Here is a 22,881-nt window from a genome sequence, read left to right as displayed (position 1 = left end):
CGGGTTTGTCTCTGTGCGATATAGAAAATGACTATATCGTGATATTCGAGTATACATTCTCATGCAGTTGCTTTTAGCTGCGGGCATTACACTACATGCGTTTCCCACTCTTTCTTGTCTCTCCTTCTCACAGAGACGTAAAACAAGCGCACCTTCTTACATACGTCACGTGTGCAACGTCACACGCTCCTGCGGAGCAGACAGGTAACGACATGGTAACATTAGCTGTGATGCTAACGGTGAGGTGCGGGTGGTAATAGAAAGTGCGAATCTGGTAACAAATGGAGGAAGAATTAAAGGCCTACTGAAATGAATTTTTTTTATTTAAACGGGAATAGCAGATCCATTCTATGTGTCATAGTTGATCATTTCGCGATATTGCCATATTTTTGCTGAAAGGATTTAGTATAGAACAACGACGATAAAGATCACAACTTTTGGTATCTGATAAAAACAACCCTTGCCCCTACCGGAAGTAGCGTGACGTCACAAGACAAAGGATTCCTCACAATTCCGCTTTGTTTTCAATGGAGCGAGAGACATTCGGACCGAGAAAGCGACGATTACCCCATTAATTTCAGCGAAAAGATGAAAGATTCGTGGATGAAGAACTTTAGAGTGAAGGACTACAGTGTAGTGCGGGGTGTATCTTTTTTCGCTCTGACCGTAACTTAGGTACAAGCTGGCTCATTGGATTCCACACTCTCTCCTTTTTCTATTGTGGATCACGGATTTGTATTTTAAACCACCTCAGATACTATATCCTCTTGAAAATGAGAGTCAAGAACGCGAAATGGACATTCACAGTGACTGAACATGTAAATACACGGTTAATAATTTTCAGCTTGGCGAAGCTAAAAAAATAGAAGCTAACTTAGCTACGGGGCTAACGTGATAGCATCAGTCTCAAATGCAGATAGAAACTAAATAAAAAAAATCCCTGACTGGAAGGATAGACAGAAGATCAACAATACTATTAAACCATGAACATGTAAATACACGGTTAATAATTTTCAGCTTGGCGAAGCTAAAAAAATAGAAGCTTACTTAGATGCGGCGGCGGGCGTTGTACGCTTTTGACGACACCCCGGCCGCCATCAGAGTCGGCAAGAAACATGTATTTCCCCAAAGTTACGTACGTGACATGCACATATCGACACACACGTACGGGCAAGCGATCAAATGTTTGGAAGCCAAAGCTGTACTCACCGTAGTGCGTCTGCTATCCTGCTCAAAACACAACACAACCTCCTGGTGTTGGTGTTGCTACAGCCAGCCGCTAATACACCGATCGCACCTACAACTTTCTTATTTGCAGTCTCCATTGTCCATTAAATAAATTGCAAAAGATTCACCAAAACAGATGTCCAGAATACTGTGGAATTTTGTCGAAGAAAACAGAGGTATTTGTATGGGTCCAAACACTTCCCTTAACCTCGTGACGTCACGTGCATACGTCATCATACCGCGACGTTTTCAAGCGGAAGTTTCGCGGGAAATTTAAAATTGCACTTTATAAGTTAACCCGGCCGTATTGGCATGTGTTGCAATGTTAAGATTTCATCATTAATATATAAACTATCAGACTGCGTGGTCGGTAGTAGTGGGTTTCAGTAGGCCTTTAATTCCCAAGAAAAACAGCATTGGATCCATCGTCCGGCGGTGGTTTGGCTTCAAGCGGGAATATGTTCAACATTTATGCGGTAAAAGCGTTGCTACAAAAAGTAGCAGCACTGCTAATGTAGCATCATTTGAAAAGTCACCCGCTGGAGAATGAGGAGTGCTTGAAACTCTGCATGTCGACATCTCCAGCCGGTGCCACACCAACAAAATGCCGAAGCAACTATTTCCAGATCAACACCGTATTAAAAAAAAAAAGTCAACAACAGAAGGAGATAACGTCCGCAGGAACCTATTATGCAGCTCATTTTTATTTGACAGTTATTGAAATATCTTGTGTGGCATCATGCACAAAAGTGCACTTTATTTGTTTTTAACTATTGTAGTGGCGTTCTGTACAAAAAGTACACTTTAGTTTAGTGTTGTTTTGATAAGTCATCTTGGTGACATCATTCACAAAAGTGCACTTATAGCTTGTTTTAAAATGTCTCTGACAATCTTGTACGTTCTGTTTTGAAATGACATGAATGTCTGTGCCACTGCTTAATTACTGTTTAATAAATGCAGTTTTGGTAAATTGACTTAGTGGTGATTTCCCTCTCTGCATGAAAGTTTAAAATGAGCATATATTAATGCAGTATGAACAAGAATGTTTTAATGTAGACACATAGACTCATCATAATGCTGTGATTATATGCATCAAGTGTTCATTCAAGGCTAAGGCAAAATATCGAGATATATATCGTGTATCGTGACATGGCCTGAAAATATCTAGGGCTGCAACAAACGATTAATTTGATAATCGATTAATCTGTCGATTATTGCTTCGATTAATCGATTAATAATCGGATAAAAGAGACAAATTACATTTCTATCCTTTCCAGTATTTTATTTTTTTAAAAACAGCAAACTGGCACCATGTTGTGGACATTGGGGGTGCAGCATACACCAATAATAACACAGAAATGTAACTCATCAGAACTGAATCAGATATTGTACACGTTTCTGTTGTGAATAATAAATGATTCATTTTAGGCTGCCTCTGAATAATAGCATGAAATAATCCAGCACCTTCATAACGTTTAGTTATACTAAAGCGTCACTCAAATCTAAATATATTTATATAGCTTTATCGGCCCGGCTACATTGATCCATTATGAAACCAACCTGAGATATTTCTGTCCGTTACGTTTATTTCCAAATTGGTAACCGTGCGTTTTCTCTCTCAAAACGGAGTCAAATGTGCCGGAGAAACATTATCAGCCCCGCGTTGCAACAAAGGCATAACGTTAAAGTTACTCACAAAAAAGCTGAACTCATGAATGCTTGTTGCCACTATGGACTTAAAAAGTTACGTACTGTGAGTTCCTCCCTATATCCATAGCTCCAACATGTTTCTTCTTCAGGTGCTCCTGAAGCAATGTTGTACTTCCGTGCCATTTTGCAGGAAACGGTCTTCTTTGAAGTCTTTAAAGTGAAGTGTTCCCACACTTTTGACGACTTAGGTCGTACACTTTTCTCCATTGAAGCAATAACCTCGAGATGTTTCTCCGCTAAACTATCGGTAGTGTTTTCCTGCGCCATTTTTCAAATTTTTCCAGCAAAGGAGACGTCGTCGTCACGTGAGCTGCACATGACCACATCATTGGCTAGCTTACGCCACCTCATGAGACGTACGCTGTTTTGTACTGTTTTTGTACTTATTTTGATTATTGTTTCTCAGCTGTTTGTAAATGTTGCATATACAGGTTTATAAAACAAAAAAAACAACAAAAAAAATAACCAAAAAAAAAAAAAAAAAAAGCCTCCGCGCATGCGCATAGCATAGTTCCAACGAATCGATGACTAAATTAATCGCCAACTATTTTGGTAATCGATTTTAATCGATTAGTTGTTGCAGCCCTAAAAATATCGAGATATTAAAAAAAGGCCATATCCCCCAGCCCTAGGTGAAAGTGGCGAGAGGTCAACTGGGGCTCATTTTAATTAACGATCGCCTGACCCTTTGTGGTTTTGGTAAAAAAAAATGAAAACTTGTTAGCATTGATCTTGGTGTCAAGCTCCATTGAGCTGAGGTCCCAACTGACAGACGTGTGGAGGTGGAAGGAAGGAGATCGTTTGGCAAAAATACGGACGAGTGAAGGGCTGAGAAAATGCAATGCTACGTGTATGAATGTATTCATTGAGCAGTATGTTTAGTGTTGGTGTTTCAAGTGGTGTGTTTGTTCATACTGACTGCAAGCTAAAAATATGAAGTAGGATGCAGCGCAATTCTACACCTCTGTAAACCACAATGATAAATAATAATAATGTTAAATAAATACCTCTATGACATCTTTTGTCTTATATCTCATTAGATTGTTCATGTTGTGGCTAGTGAGTATACATTAGCTTTATATCATCTTATTTGTGAGGATGGAGGCAGGGTGAGGGGGAGGAGTGTGAAGAAAATTAGAGAGTGTGGCACAAGTAGGGGGCTGTCATTGGGATTATTTCGAAATATAGCTAGGACATTCGGAGGTGGATAGACACGGAAACTGGAGATGGGCAATTAAAGCAGACGTTATCTTTTCCACTTGCAAACATCCTCACGGAGAGGCGTAAATATTTTAGACAGTGGTGATACATGCTTGGGAATTATGGCAATGGAACAGGAAGATGTAGTGCAAAAGCTCATGATGGATATAAGAAGAGGGTTGAAAAATAAAGGATGGAATATTTTGCAACGTTATTTGCCACGGTGCAGTATCAAGCAGTGTCTGATATCGATACGGACACTGTCAGATGTGCAATTGTGCACTTAATGACCGCTTTAAATGTTTAATGGTGAGGCGATTAGATACTACACACACAATTACAGTAATAGCCCTTCTCATACAAAAGACTGCACCCTCCTCCCCCTGTTGCTTTTCTGTATACCTGGCACCAACACAGACTAAGGGGGGCAACTTGCCATATTTTTTTGCTTTTAAAATGGTATTTATTATCAGAGCTGAAACATAGGAAAGACAGTGTGTGTGAAAACCTTTATGCCGTATTTTACGGACTATAAGCCGCGCACCTTTAAATTTTAGAGGAAAAAAAAGATTTTTTAAATATTCAAATGTTAACTGCACCACACTATAAGCCGCAGATAAATAACGGTATGTTGTGAAATGAGATGTTTACACAGGCAGTCCTTAAGGGGCTCAGTGTGATACCGGGGGGAGGAAGGGGGTGACCCCGGGTATCACACTGAGCCCCTTAAGGACTGCCTTAGGTACATGCTTTATCAGTATCATGCTTTAAACTCCAATGAGATAAGCTAAATTGTTTAAATTGTGCACCTGAATTAATGTTGCTGATCAATTTCAATGTATTACTATATATTGAGTTTATTTCATGTGCAGTGATTTCTCCAGATTCTCTGAACCTTATGATGATATTACAGACCTGTCATGTCTGTGTGATCATGTTTTGTTTTAGTTATGTTCGGTTTTGTTTTTGGGACTCTTTGTGCACTCTTGTTTTGTCACCATGACGACCGATTAGTTGCACCTGTTTTCACGTTCGGACTCACACACCTGTTGTCAATCACGTCTGTATTATTTAAGCCCATTGTTTTCAGTTAGTCTGCCTGGCGACATCACACGTTATCATCACTCTACTTCATGCCATGTTCACAGTACCATGCCAAGTAAGTTTTTGTTTCATGTTTATAGTTTTTTGCCTTTGTGCAAGTCTTTTGTTTTTATTAGCCAAGTTTTGTACCTCCGCCATTGTGCGCGCCTTTCATTTGTTCTTTTTTGATAGTGTTAAATAAAATCATGTACTCACATTCACGTCTTGCCTGCGCCAACTTTCCGTTGCCTTCCGGAAAAACAAACCCCAAGGACCAAGTCTTGACAAGACCTTAGATGGTGAAATCCCTAAATTCCTTGCAATAGCTCGTTGAAAAATGTTGTTCTTAAACTGTTGGACAATTTGTTCATGCATTTGTTCACAAAGTGGTGACCCTCGCCCCATCCTTGTTTATGAATGACTGAGCGTTTCATGGAAGTTGATTTTATACCCAATCATGGCACCCACCTGTTCCCAATTAGCCTGTTCACCTGTGGGATTTTCCAAATAAGTGTTTGATGAGCATTCCTCAACTTCCTCAGTCTTTTTTGTCACTTGTGCCAGCTTTTCTGAAGCCGCAGCTGTGTACTCACGGTAGCGCGTATCCAACACAAAGTCCTCCTGGTAAGAGTCTCTGTTGTCCCAGTTCTCCACTGTCCAATGGTAAAGCTTGACTGTCATCGTTCGGGAATGTAAACAATGAAACACCGGCTACGACGTAGCCGCTACGTGTTTGTGTTGCTGCAGCCGGCCGCTAATACACCGCTTCCCACCTACAGCTTTCTTCTTTGCTATCTCCATTGTTCATTAAACAAATTGCAAAAGATTCACCAACACAGATGTCCAGAATACTGTGGAATTTTGCGATGAAAACAGACGACTTAATAGCTGGCCACAATGGTGTCCCAAAATGTCCGCTACAATCCGTGACGTCACGCACAGGCGTCATCATACCGAGACGTTTTCAGCAGGATATTTCGCGGGAAATTTAAAATTGCACTTTACTAATCTAACCCGGCCGTATTGGCATGTGTTGCAATGTTAAGATTTCATCATTGATATATAAACTATCAGACTGCGTGGTCAGTAGTAGTGGGTTTCAGTAGGCCTTTAAGTATCTTGTCTTTGCAGTCTATTCAATTGAATGTAGGTTGAAAGGGATTTGCAAATCATTGTATTCTGTTTTTATTTATGATTTACACAACGTGCCAACTTCACTGGTTTTGGGGTTTGTAGAAGACCGCATTAGAGTTTTCAAATTTCTTATAATAACAGGCTGTCCAATTATTGCGGTTTTCTAATTAACATTCCATCCTCTTTGCGGTTTAGGTAAATAAACGCCCAGCTATCGGGCACGTTTACCCGCAGAGTAAATCCATCTTAAGTGGTGATTTTGTCGTTTGGGCAGCTTCTGGATCCGCGCGAGACCCTTTGAAGAAGAGCACAAGCGCATTGACAAGCGTGCGCTTATACAGGCTTAACAGAGCCCAACACAGAGCTCGTCAAACCCCATTTCCAACGTCCCACATTCTGCTTCTCATTTCTTGCCATCAGGACGCCAGTGATGAGAGCGATGAGATAATCGCCGAGGTCACAAGCGAGTTCAGTCCGTGACAAGCTAACTAGTTTGCTCTGGAGTCAGATATTGAACACTGCAAATAGGACTCTAGCTAAGGCGCCCTGCACGAGTCAGTGATCAGGTTCATCTCGTGGTTAACTGGACAGGAAGTAACTTTGAATGGCACAATGGAAATAGTGGCGATGGTGTACTCATGCGTGCGTGCATATAAACTCATTCATTTTGTGTGTAGGTGATATAATCCATCTGTGTGGCTTGGGAGGTGGAAGAGGAGATTACTGCACCGCACTTCTATAATTACTTCTCATCTCTCAGCCGGTGCACTCAAACACAACAGGGAACGCCAGCCAGGCTACCACACACACACACACACAGTGGAAGGAGCTACAAGCACAATGTAGCAGGCTGAGAGGGATTATTTCTAGAGGGTTACATTTCACTTCAACGTTGATTTGAGAACACCCACGCTGCCTTTAAGTAACACAGGTTAGCTGTGAGAACACACACACACACACACGCGCACACACACACAAGTTGCTTACAAGTAAGAATGACTCACCTGAAGCTACCCTTCCCACACAAAAATCCCACTTAATAATCCATTCTCACAAGTATTCTGGTGCTTTATAGCTTTTTCCTGTGCGCCTAAGCAGAAAAGCACCTAAATTCGCAGAATGAACTCACCCTCACTATTAATTATTATGACAGAAGGTAACGAACATAGCAGTAATCCTTAATAAATCGTGACTCCAGCCTTTCATAACTAGATTTTCATTAGACAGCGTCTTCCTTCAAGTGTCACCAACCGTTCAAAATGTCTTGTTCAAAGGTTTGTTGTTTACATTCAGACCCTAAACTGCAAACTGTTCAGACTTTCAAGATGCATGGTGTCAACAGCTGGTCCAATTCAGAAATATAACCTTGCACTTCTTCCTGGTCATGTTTTGTTGTTTGTTCTTGAGCTTTGACTTTAGAATACTCCCTCAACATTAGACAAGGGAATCGCAACTCACCCACATGGTGCCGGCCCACACGTACTACTCTCACAAAACAGAACGCTATCTCAAAACTCACATTTGTGTCCTGAAAAATGTAGAAATATATAAATGAATACAAATGTATAGCTGTAGAGAAAAGAATGGGAGTTTTGAAAAACAAGAACCAAGAAAAAAATAAAGGGACGTTTTATCCCAAAACTATCCCTTAAACGCACATCAGCAAAACAGAGCAGTAATAAGCACCCCCAGGCTACTAGATGGCAATGTCACTTTGGAGACAAAAACTCTACAGTTATGCTTCTTCTATTGGGGGCTTATTCCAAACTGTCTTTTGAATAGTGATGGGTATCTTTTACATTTTGACCGATACTAGCACAGTACTAAATGCGTAATGTAAAAACAGCTTTCAGGGTGCCAGAACCGGTACTTAAAAAATTGAAAACATGCACATTTTTGTAATTAAAAATGAAATTTAATGCATTTTAATTTTAAATGAATTTTGGAACGCTGCACGATAATTATTGGAGTGGTAATTATCGGGTTGATATTTATTGGATTATGACGTGACACCAATATTACATTAAAAGATAGCTCCGATAACCGATAATTTTTTTATTTTTTTTTAAATCTATAGAAAGCTCATATAACATTTTGAAATGAGCTGAATATGATAACTGTGTTGTCTAGTTGTTATACTTTGTTTTATTGGTACATTTCTGTGTCTCATTTTCAAATATTATATCGTAGACTTTCCCTCCAGTTGGAATTCCAAGATGTGAGATGGCAGTGGGTTCGCCAGGAGTAGTATATGCCATAAAGCTGAATGTCTGTCTTGTGTTATGTTGCACCCTACAAAGTGTTTATACAGTAAGTATTGTACTTTTTACATGTTTAACGGCTTGATTGTAAATTGCATCTTAGTTGTAGTTTCATTACCAAATTTGGAGGTATTGCAGTCGCCATAAAAATTCCTAATTCTAATTAGTAGCATGTAAGCAAAGCCAATGTAAATTAGCAGCAAGCTAGCGCATTTTATAAAGGTGGAGCCTTACTTTACGCTAAAGCGTTTTCTATCAGGATTCCTTGCTTTGTTGGCATTGAAAATTGCGACATTACCTATAGGCAGTTTGAGTACGCAGTGTTAGAGCCGTTGTTTAGTCTGCAACCCGACGTGACGTCATGATAAATAAACAATGATAAATGGGTTATACTTGTATAGCGCTTTTCTACCTTCGAGGTACTCAAAGCGCTTTGACAGTATTTCCACATTCACCCATTCACACACACATTCACACACTGATGGCGGGAGCTGCCATGCAAGGCGCTAACCAGCACCCATCAGAAGCAAGGGTGAAGTGTCTTGCCCAAGGACACAACGGACGTGACTAGGATGGTAGAAGGTGGGGATTGAACCCCAGTAACCAGCAACCCTCTGATTGGTGGCACGGCCACTCTACCAACTTCGCCACGCCGTCCCAACAAAGATATCAAAATATATGGCACCGTTTGATTTTACGTGACTCAATAACCGACGTTGTACTGACAAAATTCAGTCAGTGCCTATTAAGGTACCCATCCTTAAATTGTGAGAATCGATTTCAATCAGGAAACATGTTGAATTAAGAATCGATTCTGAACAGAATTGTGAGTTTAAGTAAAATTCCGCTTTGTAACTGTTTTTCGAATGTTTTTTTCCTGGCAGTTCACTATTGTGTTCAAAACATTTTTGAGTTCAAGATGGTGTTTAGTTTCTAACCTGCACTAATGTGAACATTGGCATTAACACTGGAACCTCTGTCTCTGAAATTATGCTCACACAGACATCCTAGTAAAATTGACGCCTCAGAACTTAACCAGCAAATTCGGCATTTATTCGCCTGTGCCTTTAATACAGAACCCTGCTATGTGGGACTGTAGCAACTGTGTGCGCTTTCACACAATCAGATAATTACCCTGGATCTGACGTGTTGTATGGAGTACATGTTGGAAAGCAACAACAACTGATTTGCGTTGGAGTAGTGAGTCTTGAGTGGCAGCTACCTCACTTCTGTCTCGACATTACGAAATACACTATTCACTTGCAGAGTTCCACCTATGTTACGGCTCTGGTACTACCTCTAGACCAGTGGTCCCCAACCACCGGGCCACGGCCCGGTACCGGTCCGTGGACCGATTGGTACCGGGCCGCACAAGAAATTAAAAAGTAAAAAACTTTTTTTTTTTTTTTTTAAATCAACATAAAAAACACAATATATACATTATATATCAATATAGATCAATACAGTCTGCAGGGATACAGTCCGTAAGCACACATGATTGTATTTCACCCCCACCGGTCCGCAGCTACAAAAAGGTTGGGGACCACTGCTCTAGACCAGGGGTGTCCAACTCATTTTAGCTCAGAGTCCGCATGGAGGAAAATCTATTCCTACATGGGCGGATCGGGTAAATTCATGGCATAATAACTTAAAAATACAACTTTGACAAATTCGGATTGTTTTCTTTGTTTTACTTTAGCCCAAAATAGAACACGCACATTCTGAAAATATACATATTAGAAATAAGCCTCTTGACAAAAGACCTTAAGTTAGTTGAAAATTCTGACCATGAATAATACAATGAGTTTAGACTTAATCTCAGTCTATCTACAAAGCAATTAAACAAAGTTATTTAAGAAATGTGGGAACAATTTTAACAAACTAAAAACTTAAAAGACTGACAGTATTTGACAGTATTGCAGTAAATCACACACTGTTCACTTTCTTAAAATTTGCACAGAAGACAAACATTTTCACAGACCTATGTCAATGTGCAGTGTCTCATGCAGCATTTTAAGTGGGGTTACCAATTCTTTATTTTACTCCTGTGTGTTTTACGTTGGGTTGATTAAGACTTAGACAAACTTTATTGATCCACAAGGGAAATTGTTCCACACAGTAGCTTAGTTACAAAGGATGGAAAGGGTAAGGATGGAAAAGATAATGCAGGTATAAAGTAGACAAAAAATGTACCATAGTAGCAATATAAAATATAACATATGTAATATTTACATATTATGTATACAGTATATAATATATACTGATTTATTATATTATTATATTATATTTGTATATAATATATACAATATAACAAATCCCAATTACCATGTACAATATTACAGTATATGTAACAGATGCAGCAAAAAAAGGGCAACATAAAATAGAGAGTAGATCCAGCAGAAAATATACATTATAAACAAAGAGAGGTAGCTAACATAGAAGCGGTCAGGTAATAGACAGATATCATCTATTAATATATATAATAGTCGCATCCCCGCTTTACCGTGTAACGCTTGCTTGGTATACGTGCGCTCCCCGATATAAACTATTTGCTTGCCTAACAGAATTGCTATTACGACATCCAATGGACACATTTAGAACTGCAGTTTCTTTAGTTTCAAAATGCAGCTAAATTTTACAGTATGCAAACTCAAATCGCGGGCCGGGTTGAACCTGCATGTTTGACATTTCTGCTCTAGAAGTTGGGAAATTGTCGGGTTTGTCGGCCGTTTCTAAGAAACAGCAAAAAGTCCGTAGCCTTAGATAACATTGTCCCCATGGAGATAAGGGGAGCACAGCTGTCTGGACAAGCACATGACATCGTTCTGCGTAGCCAGAGGTTCGCTCAGGCATAAGGCGGGAATGTAAGTGCGGCAGCTGGCACTTAAACAGAGACCACATTAGCATGGAACGATGACCTCGGGAGGCCGTATGGAGTGGGGAAAACATCCCGAGAGACAAGCTTTCTCAAGGGTAGCACAGGTAGGCTCACTAAATAAGTTGCAAAAAACAGCCATAACTGGACTTCCCATGAGTACTGTCACTTTGCTACATTGACACACAAACATTTTATACTCACAGATGCATCACCACTATTGACAACTGATATCCATCATCGTGGTATCAAATGATTGGTCTAAAACATTCATACAAATGTTGGTTCGCTTGCCAACAGCAGCATTTTGCAGAATTAAATATATACATGAAAGCTTCAGGTAATCGGTCAAAGGTGTAAAGGAAAAAGTCAATTCCAGGTATCAATTCGCTCATCTCAGTGCAAACCAAGTGGCGTGGTCTCCCCCACTGAGCCAGGTCAGCAGCAATCACAGTTCTTTCTCAGCAGTCACCCACAGCACACAATCGCACACATGCAACACAGCCACTGAAAGATTCAATATGTGACCATCCTTCCCACCCTTATCTTAAATATTATACAAAGTTAACTTTAAAGGCCTAAAAACTAGGGATAGGCATTTTTTTGTCAGGCTGCAACGATTAATCGATAAAAATATTTTTTTCCGATCAGAAAAAAAGCTTTGATCTATAATATGTTGCTTTGATTACTCGTTTAATGAGTGTAACTTATAAAAATTGTTCAAATCAGGGCGACACGGAGTGTCCGGAACTTTAAACATATATTTATGGATAGTTTCCGCATGGCCGTTGCAATAGAGCGTACATGAGAGCGGTGGTGTGTAGGGGTGTAACGGTAAACAAAAATTTCGGTTCGGTACGTACCTCGGTTTAGAGGTCACGGTTCGGTTCATTTTCGGAACAGTAAGAAAACAACAAAATATAAATTTTTGGGTTATTTATTTACCAAATTTGCAAAATCTTCCACCAAAAATATTTTTCTTAGGATAGGTCAATAGTTCATAATAACATTGATTTTGATTCAATATTATGTTTTGAGCAATGACAGTTTGAAAGAAAAACAAAATTAGCTTTGTTTTATTAGTCAACATTGCAACTTTTTCTAAATTACATTTACCCTTTAAGCTTTTTTATTTCACTTTTGTTATGTTTTTGTTTATTTTAATAGTATTTTTAGAAGGTGCCGTGGGCCTTTAAAACATTAGCTGTGGGCCGCAAATGGCCTCCGGGGCACACTTTTGACACCCCTGCTATAGATAATAAAAAATTAAATCTGATAAATCTATGGATAAAAAGCAGAGCCTGGCGACGCATGCGCGTTTATCATAACTCTCGCTCTCTCTGTCTCTGCCCCTCCCTCACGAATGCTGCTGCGTGCACAATTTGTTTTGTTTTTAACCCCTTCTTAACCCTGAACGTACATAGAAAAAACATGCAACCCTAATTCAAAATTCCGGACATTTGAGGCATTTAAGAAACTCCGCCCGGACAGCCCCGCAAAAGAGGACATGTCCGGTGAAAAGAGGACGTATGGTCAGTCTATCGTAGCCCGTTAGCTGCTAGCATGCCGTGTGTTGTGCCTCGGTGTGCATTGTTTACACAACATGCGTTACGCTACTTACTATGTCCATGTGGAAACTCGTTCAGTACATCTCCGAACCGGAACCCCCGTACCGAAACGGTTCAATACAAATACATGTACCGTTACACCCCTAGTGGTGTGTGGGTGCGGTGATTTGTGCGGCAGGGAGATTATTATTATTTTATTTATTTTTTTGAGAAATGCACACATGTTCAAAACACAATTTCAATGTTGATGACGTGTATTCATTAGAATAAATGAAGGAAAATGCCATTTCAACTATTTCCCTAAAATACACATTGAGGTTATATAGTAGACCTGATTACTTGATTAATCGAACAACCTAATAGAAAATGACTCGATTATTAAAATTATCGATTGCTGCAGTCCTAATGTTTGGATTGTTAAAACAATGATGACAAATATGCAGTTTAATTTGTTAAAGGTGCTCCATCGTACTGAGAACCAGCGTCCTCTGCAGTCGATATTTTTTGTGATTTAGGGATGAACACCTTCCACGCCACCCTGAGAAAACTGATTTTTAAATGTATATGTAGACAGCAGGGGTCCGAGAATATTCTTATTATACAGATAACCAATCCTAGGTGTAGTTCTGTTAGGTACCAATCGTACATATGGAAACACTGGTATCTGTGCCTTTTTATAGAATGTGTAGACGCATTTTTTAAAGTGTATATATATACTGTTTCCCACACATTCATTTATTTGTTGCGGCCCGCCACGAAAGAATTAAGGCCGCAACAAATAGATTTTTTTTGTTAATTTTTTTTTTTTTTTTTTTTGTCCAGCTTCTCAGGCAAATCATATAGTTGATGTAGATGCCCATATCGGCTGTTCAGATTTACTTTACAAAAGAGAAGTGTAGGATCAAGATTTTTGGAGCTCTTTGTTCAGTGGATCAGATGTTTGATGAAGCTCTGTGTCTATCTACCACCACTAATGTTTTCTGTTTATTTGTTACTGACTGTGGCAGGACACCTCTGCCTCTGTTTCACTTTATGTTGCTGGTAAATAATATGGTTGTAGTAGTAGGCTAAAGTTAAATTATTTAGTATGCACTAATTAAAGGGGCAGAGCTTTAAGAGACATTTTAGCTTTTATACTTTTATAAGATATGATTTTTGTAAGAACCACAATTAATAAATATATTTCAGTGAATAACTTAATGTTCAAATCTGTATATAAATATGTACATAAAGTGTTGTAATTATATTGTAAAATGGATGGATGGATGGATGGATGGATGGATGGATGGATGGATGGATGGATGGATGGACGTTTAAAACAAAACTGTTATTATTAATTAGTAAGTATACATTTTTTTAGCCTTTTTAGAGAAAATCATATCATTGTAGTAAATTATGCAAATTACTTGATGATTTCATGTGACCACGCCCATAGCCACGCCCCCACCGCCACAGGTATCTTGGCAGTTTATGGGAAACACTGTATATATTTTTTTTTTATTGCTGCTTTTATTTATTTATTAGATGCCTTTTACTGAATATGCACAAGCACTGTTTTTAATATGTTAAAATGCCTTTTATACTGCATTTTGTTTGTTTTATGTACTGTATGTGATTGTATGTCTACTTGGATGTTGGAGTCTACAATAAAGCTTGATTAATTGATATCTGTTTTTGCTTCATTTCTTTTGTCAGAGTTACAAATTTTGGGTTAAAAAGGCCCTATTATAGAAAAACAAAAATGTCCACTGCAGAGGACGCGGGTTCTTAGGAGGATTCAAAAGTCCCACAATAGTCCATTGGAGGTGTGCTGACCAAAATCAGGCCTTAATGGTGGAATTGAGACCATTTTAAAGCACTTTTAGTAAGCTCTACTGGTAACAAGTCACTTTGTGTGTGTAGCTTTAATGCTAATGATCAGTGTTTGTCTACACTTGTCACCAACAGTGTGTGTGGCTTCAAAAATGTTATACACAGTACTCTAACTTTGCATTTGTCTAAGATCATAGGCGCCATATATCAGATAAAGGGGGACACACATGTTAGCAACACTAGCATAGCGATGTGAGCTACATGCTAACATTTCACTCACATTTTAACAACATAATGCTAAGTTAGCCTATGCGCTGAAGAAAAACAAAATGATAAAACTTTAGCTGATTGACAGGTAGCTCCAGCATTATTTTAAGATGTGTAGCCAAGCCTGTTTTTAATACAAAACCATCCTCTTAAAGTGGTTTGAATAAACTCCTGAGAACATTGGTAATATTTTTCCAAAATGTTTAACTTTGACCGAATAAATAAATTACAAACAAATGTCCACTGCAGAGGATGCTGGTTCAAATTACGAAGAGCGGGTCAGAAGTGAGGTATTTTGACTATTTGAGCGTCCTTTCTCTCAAAAATTGGACGAACAAGTGAGGGAGATAAAATATGTGTGGTGCTCACAAACAGGCTCCAGGGACACATATTACTGTAATGAACACCAATAGGGAACTAAAATGGGCTATTTGATGGGTTGCTATAACGTGACCGAGAGGCACTCCCGGGTTTCAGGTGATGGTCTACAGTCCCATTAGACTACTGTTTATTTACCTGCATCAATGCAGATTTAGGCGTATTTTGAAAGATTTAGAGGCAAATATATAAGCAATCATGAAACACTATTTCAAATGGTATGAAATTTACTTTAAACACTCTTCAGAAAAATATATATTTTTAAAGATTTAAACTATTCATCATCACCGAGACGTTACTGCTCGTCTCGACTTCACTTCCTTTGACACTCACAAGGATTTAGAGAAGAAAAGATAGGAGCACATCATGTCTTTAAATCTGCAGGGGTCCTCAAATTAAGCATGAATCGGTAAAAGACAATGTTGGACTTATTCATGCATCGCGAAGTAACGTGTTTGAGTGCCGCACTTCTGTGATCGTGACGGTAATGAGAAAAAGGATACATTTGTTTGCAGTTGATTTCCTGCAAATGGTCTCATCTACAATTCATGTCTACAGTTGTTTTTATGGTGTGAAGTTCATATTTTGTCTCATTATTAGCCTAGAGATTTATTCATCTAATTTATTAATGCCATTAAAATTATTTTTTGATGATAACAAATAGCAAAAAAGACACTATAATGTGGTCATCCGTGTCGAATAAAGCACTTGGCTTTCCTGCACAACACAACTAGCTTTTAGTTTGTATTGAAAATCGACAAAGAAAATACGGTGGATTGGACCAAATATCACAATATTTATTAGTAAGACTTAACATGACACGGTTAGTTTATTTGCACAAGCAGGTCTTCGTAGTTTCATTTAGGCATAGCAACCACAAAAGAACACAAACTAATTTGAGCTTTTGTCCTTTCTTTCCATTTAGTTCTGCTCTCAAACACTACAAATACAGTAGAGAATAAACTTGATTGCATCACAGAAGGTTTCTCAAACAACCAAATCAAATGTTCAAACAAATATTTTACAAAGTGATCGCTGCAGACACGAGCACGGTACTATTGTATTCTAGAAGATGATGAAAGTTATATTTTTATAAACCATTTCCTTCGACACACTTTTGTTTTTTCCGTGACTTTATGAACCACTTCTTTCGGGACTATATGAAAGCTCTTTACTATCGCTCTATTTGACCGACTGGAACACCCAAGAACAGAAGAGCAATACGGCATTTTCTTCTCAAACTTTACACTCACCATCACTCGTTTAATGCTACGCTCAAGCTGCTTGACCATCATGTGAATTAAGCCGCGAAGAAGAAAAACGGACGTGAAGTCATATGCAACACAGCAAAACTGGGAATCCAGCAGAGGACGCAATTACTTGACTGCCTCAAAAGTTTGCCTTATAATAGTTTCTCAAGTAGTGGGGAGTCACGGAGAGGTGTCGGGGGGCCCGACATGCCGGTTAAATATAGTTAATAAGAAAAATTGTGCAGCAGGGAAGTGCAAAAAAAGGAAAAACAGTCACCGAAAGTATAGGGAAAGCTATGCAACAGCGGTACAAAGCACAGCAAGGCATCCTGATTGGCAACCAGGAAAACAGTTGTGTCCTGATTGCCAATCAGCGACAGGTGCGGGAGCAAGCGCTCCGACAGGAGCGACCGCAGACACTCTAAAGTAGCGTCCACTTTAAGTCTAAGTCGCGCCTACTCAAAGCCGAGCCCCCTTAAAGACTTGCCCACAGGGGTGACGACAATGGAAACGAAGCTGGAGAGACAATACGAAATGCAGAAAACTATTTTAAAAATACTGCTGAAAATAGGTTAGGATTATGTTGTATATAATCCGCCTAAAAAGCAATACATTCACCAACTGAAATAACAACCATGGTGCGTTGCATTCCCCATCTTGGATCATGTTCCAAATCAGGTGTCTACTCTCGCGTTGTCAGCACCACTGTGGGCATGTCTGTAAGACACGGTTCACTTCCATTGTCGTCACCTCTGTGGGCGCCACTTGGAGTGTCTGCGGCTGCAGCTGCAGCAGCAGCTGGACCCTTCCCGACAGGAGAAGTAATGGCAAGGAGGAGGCCAACAGGAAATGGAAACAAAAATAAGAGCACAGCACAGGAAATAAAACAAAATACCGGAAAACAACAATAAGTGTCGAGAGAGATCACGACGGTCAAGACAGAAAATAATTGAGAAGCACCGCCGAAAAAGTGAGCCAAGATTATTTTGAACAAAAAAAATATATATCACCGTCACTGCAAAAGGTGAGTGAGGTTCCTTGGAATGGCAAAGTCAGCGCATTTGTGCCAAGTCAGAGTATTAACTTGAGGCACAAGACCATATGTCTCAACAAGAATCATTTAAGAGATTGAATACTCAGAATGTGCTTGGTTTGAAGTAGGGTTGTACGGTATACCGGTATTAGTATAGTACCGCGATACTAATGAATCATTTTCGGTACTATACCGCCTCTGAAAAGTACTGGTCCGCCACCCCCTCCCCCTACACCTAACATCCACTGTAATGATACCAAGTACAGTAGCGTATCTAGTCGATACTACTATGACTACGTTGTTATTTTTTGGCATCACAACATGTTCTTTTGGGTTTTTTTAAATGTATATTATGTTTATAAACTCAGGAAATATGTCCCTGGACACATGAGGACTTTGAATATGACCAATGTATGATCCTGTAACGACTTGGTATCGGATCGATACCCAAATTCGTGGAATCATCCAAAACTAATGTAAAGTATCAAACAACAGAAGAATAAGTGATTATTATACCATTTTAACAGAAGTGTAGATAGAACATGTTAAGAGAGAAAGTAAGCAGATATTAACAGTAAATGAACAAGTAAATTAATAATTCATTTTCTACCACTTGTCCGTAATAATTTTGACAAAATAATAGAATGATAAATGACACAATATGTTACTGCATACATCAGCAGCTAAATTAGGAGCCTTTATTTGCTTACTTACGACTAAAAGACAAGTTGTCTTGTATGTTGGCTAATTTATTTAAGGACAAACTTGCAATAAGAAATATATGTTTAATGTACCCTAAGATTTTTTGTTAAAATAAGGCCAATAATGCAATTTTTTGTGGTCCCCTTTATTTAGAAAAGTACCGAAAAGTATCGAAATAATTAAATTGGTATCGGGAGAACACTAGTTGGAAGTGGTTTAATTGTAAAGCTAATTGGTGTAAAAAAGCTTTAGTTTCGAATAATTCACTGGAATAAAAAGGACTAGGATTGATTGATTGATTGATTGATTGACTGAAACGTTTATTAGTAGATTGCACAGTACAGTACATATTCCGTACAATTGACCACTAAATGGTAACCCTTGAATAAGTTTTTCATCTTGTTTAAGTCGGGGTCCACGTTAATCAATTCATGGTATAAAGGATCAGGACTAGAACGATTCATTCATTAATTCCATTAATTTGATTAGAAAAAAACCTTCGATTTATAGTCTGTTGATTCAATTAACCATTAATGAGTGTAAAGGATTTTTTTTTTAAAAAGTATAAAATCTGAACCACATAGAGTGCTTTAAATACGTAGATACAGCAATGGAGCACACATGATTTGTGGCGGAAAACAGGTTTTTTGTTGTTGTTGTCTTTTATTCATGCACACATGTTAAAACTGAAATTTCAATGTTGATGAGGATACCATTAAGAAAAAAAAAGTGACATTTATTTCAACCATCTTCCCTATAATGACGTTAGGGCAGTGGTTCTTAACCTGGGTTCGATCGAACCCCAGGGGTTCGGTGAGTCGACCTCAGGGGTTTGGCGGAGCCTCCGCCACGGAGGTAAAGACACATCTGACTTATCGTGTAAATAAAAACTTCTCCCTATCAGCGTATTATGGATACCCCCAAACAATGTTCCCTCTAATTTTCCATCTGATTTGCAGGTTGTTTGATTGATCGATTGAAACTTTTACTAGCAGATTGCAAAGGAAGATAATACATTATATGAAACAGTACAGTTTACACAGTACAGTACATATTACACTACCGTTCAAAAGTTTGGGGTCACCCAATTAATTTTGTGGAATAGCCTTCATTTCTAAGAACAAGAATAGACTGTCGAGTTTCAGATGAAAGTTCTCTTTTTCTGGCCATTTTGAGCGTTTAATTGACCCCACAAATGTGATGCTCCAGAAACTCAATCTGCTCAAAGGAAGGTCAGTTTTGTAGCTTCTGTAACGAGCTAAACTGTTTTCAGATGTGTGAACATGATTGCACAAGGGTTTTCTAATCATCAATTAGCCTTCTGAGCCAATGAGCAAACACATTGTACCATTAGAACACCGGAGTGATAGTTGCTGGAAATGGGCCTCTATACACTTATGTAGATATTGCACCAAAAACCAGACATTTGCAGCTAGAATAGTCATTTACCACATTAGCAATGTATAGAGTGTATTTCTTTAAAGTTAAGACAGTTTAAAGTTATCTTCATTGAAAAGTACAGTGCTTTTCCTTGAAAAATAAGGACATTTCAATGTGACCCCAAACTTTTGAACGGTAGTATATGTACAATTGACCACTAAATGGTAACACCTGAATAAGTTTTTCAACTTGTTTAAGTGGGGGTCCACGTTAATCAATTCATGGTAATGTGTGTAAGGTGTGTAATTTGTTGTGAGTTCATGCACTGTGTTAGCTGTGTCCTTTGAACAAGGTGATGTTCATGCACGGTTAATTTTGTGCATCAATAAAAAAACATGACTTTTTCTTCAATTTGAAAAAAAAAAAAACATTTTATTTTTTACTAAACAAGGGTTCGGTGAATGCGCATATGAAACTAGTGGGGTTCGGTACCTCCAACAAGGTTAAGAACCACTGCGTTAGGGTAATGTGTGTTTTATCCGATTAGACCAGGGGTCGGCAACCCAAAATGTTGAAAGAGCCATATTGGACCAAAAATACAAAAACAAATCTGTCTGGAGCCGCAAAAAATTAAAAGCCATATTACATGTGTCATGAGATATAAATTTAATTAAGAGGACTTAAAGGAAATTAAATGACCTCAAATATAGCTACAAATGAGGCATAAGGATGCAATATGTACATATCACTAGCCTAAATAGCATGTTAGCATCGATTAGCTTGCAGTCATGCAGTGACCAAATATGTCTGATTAGCACTCCACACAAGTCAATAACATCAACAAAACTCACCTCTGTGCACTCATGCCCAACGTTAAAAGTGTGGTGGACAAAATGAGACAGAAAAAGAAGTGGCATAAAACACGTCCTAGAAAGTCGGAGAAAGTTATGTAAACAAACTATACGGTGAGTTCAAGGACCGCCAAAATTAGTAGGACAAAACGGCGCTCGCCAAATACTGGAATCAGTGAAGGATGTTTAATATAAACAGTGTGATTTATAACAATTAGGGAGGTTTGTGTCATGTTTGTCCTCCTACAGAAACCATTTTAAAACAAAAAAATTGATTTTTTTTCCCCTCATCTTTTTCCATTCTTCATACATTTTTGAAAAATCTCCAGAGAGCCACTAGGGCGGCGCTAAAGAGCCGCATGCGGCTCTAGAGCCGCGGGTTGCCGACCCCCGGATTAGACTTAGACTTAAACAGTATCGATCCACAAGGAAAATTGTTCATTTTTACTTTTTAAGTAAGTCTAATTACTCAATCGAACAAACTAATCGGTTAGTGAAATAATCGATCACCGTAGCCCGAGTTAGTTTTGGGCCGTGTGCAAACCTAACCAGGTGATGTTAATTAACTAATTAAGCATGTCTGGTTATGTTGGTTGGAATATTGCCTCCATTTTATCAGGCTTTGAAAGGCATCTTTTACGAGGAATTTGTTGAAAATATATATTTTTCTCCTGGATATAAACAAATAGCATGTATGACAAAGCCCATCCCTAGTTTGTTAACAACTTAATAGGAACTTGTAAGAGAGTGTCCCCACCTAAAGTTAGTAAGAGAAAAATGTCTCCATGTTGAATCTTTCAGCCCGGCGTCGGCCCCAAGAGAGGCCGGGAGACTCACCCGTCAGCGGGTCGTAGGAGCCGTCCAGCTCCCGGGAGTCGCTCAGGCTTTGCTCGCGGTTTTTGTTCTTCATGTTTGTTGTTGTTGTTGCCAGGCCGAGGGTTGCAGTGTAGTTTCTTCTAGAAGAAGTGCGTGCACTTGTTAACGCGCCACATCCGCCACGGAGCGAAAGGCGCCAACGAGATCAACGCGTTAGTCCACGGCGCGTGGATGCTGTGCCGAGTCAGTGAGCCGTGTGCGCGTCTGCGTCCTCGCGCACGAGCATTGCGCGCGCACACCTTGGAAATGGACGCACACGCACACGCAACAGCGTCCTCCCGCCAAAAAAAAAACAAATAACAGTCCCCGATTAGAGATTAAAGAAGAAATGAAAGTGAAAGTAGCGTCACGTCCACTTCATCAGTGGGAGCTCCAGAGGTGACTGCCTGGGATCTATAAATACTCCCTGGAGTCTCCAGGAAGCTTTCTTGTCTCCCTCTCCCTTCTTCTGCCCCCCCTGACTGTGACATTTGCCCACGATCTGTCACGCAATCTGTCTAATGACGCCAGGTTTCCCCACGTCATGTCACGCATTCGTCCACACATCCACGTACAGCCGGGGTGTCTAACATACGGCCCGTGGGCCCTATCAGACCCACGAACAGGTTTTACCCGGCCCGCGGGATGAGTTTGCTAATAGGGGTGTGGGAAAAAATCGATTCGAATCTGAATCGCGATTCTCACGTTGTGCGATTCAGAATCGATTCTCATTTTTTTTAAATGTATTTATTTATTTTTTTAAAAATTAAAAAAAAAAATTTTTATTTTTTTTTAATTAATCAATCCAACAAAACAATACACAGCAATACCATACCAATGCAATCCAATTCCAAAACCAAAACCGACCCAGCAACACTCAGAACTGCAATCAACTGAGCAATTGAGAGGAGACACAAACACGACACAGAACAAACCAAAAGTAGTGAAACAAAAATGAATATTATCAACAACAGTATCAATATTAGTTACAATTTCAACATAGCAGTGATTAAAAATCCCTCATTGACATTATCATTAGACATTTATAAAAAATAAAATAAAATGAACAATAGTGTCACAGTGGCTTACATTTGCTTCGCATCTCATAAGCTTGACAACACACTGTGTCCAATATTTTCACAAAGATAAAATAAGTCATATTTTTGGTTCATTTAATAGTCAAAACAAATGTACATTATTGCAATCAGTTGATAAAACATTGTCCTTCACAAATATAAAAGCTTTTTACAAAAATCTACTACTCTGCTTGCATGTCAGCAGACTGGGGTAGATCC

General features: G+C 39.0%; 1 protein-coding gene across 2 annotated transcripts in view; it reads right to left on the bottom strand.

Annotated features, from left to right (window-relative positions):
- LOC133657158 (Kv channel-interacting protein 2-like) overlaps nt 1–22,079 on the bottom strand; it is a 344,954-nt gene extending 322,875 nt beyond the window's left edge. For both annotated transcript variants that reach the window (XM_062058131.1, XM_062058136.1), the window contains exon 1: nt 21,569–22,079. In XM_062058131.1, coding sequence (XP_061914115.1) covers nt 21,569–21,641 — 73 coding nt within the window. In that variant the 5' untranslated portion in view covers nt 21,642–22,079. The remainder of the gene's footprint in view (nt 1–21,568) is intronic.
- Between the last annotated feature and the right edge of the window lie 802 nt (nt 22,080–22,881).

Source organism: Entelurus aequoreus, linkage group LG09 (assembly GCF_033978785.1).
Source record: "Entelurus aequoreus isolate RoL-2023_Sb linkage group LG09, RoL_Eaeq_v1.1, whole genome shotgun sequence".
In the NCBI taxonomy this organism is placed as follows: Eukaryota; Metazoa; Chordata; class Actinopteri; order Syngnathiformes; family Syngnathidae; genus Entelurus; species Entelurus aequoreus.
This window is presented reverse-complemented; position numbering and strand designations above follow the sequence as displayed.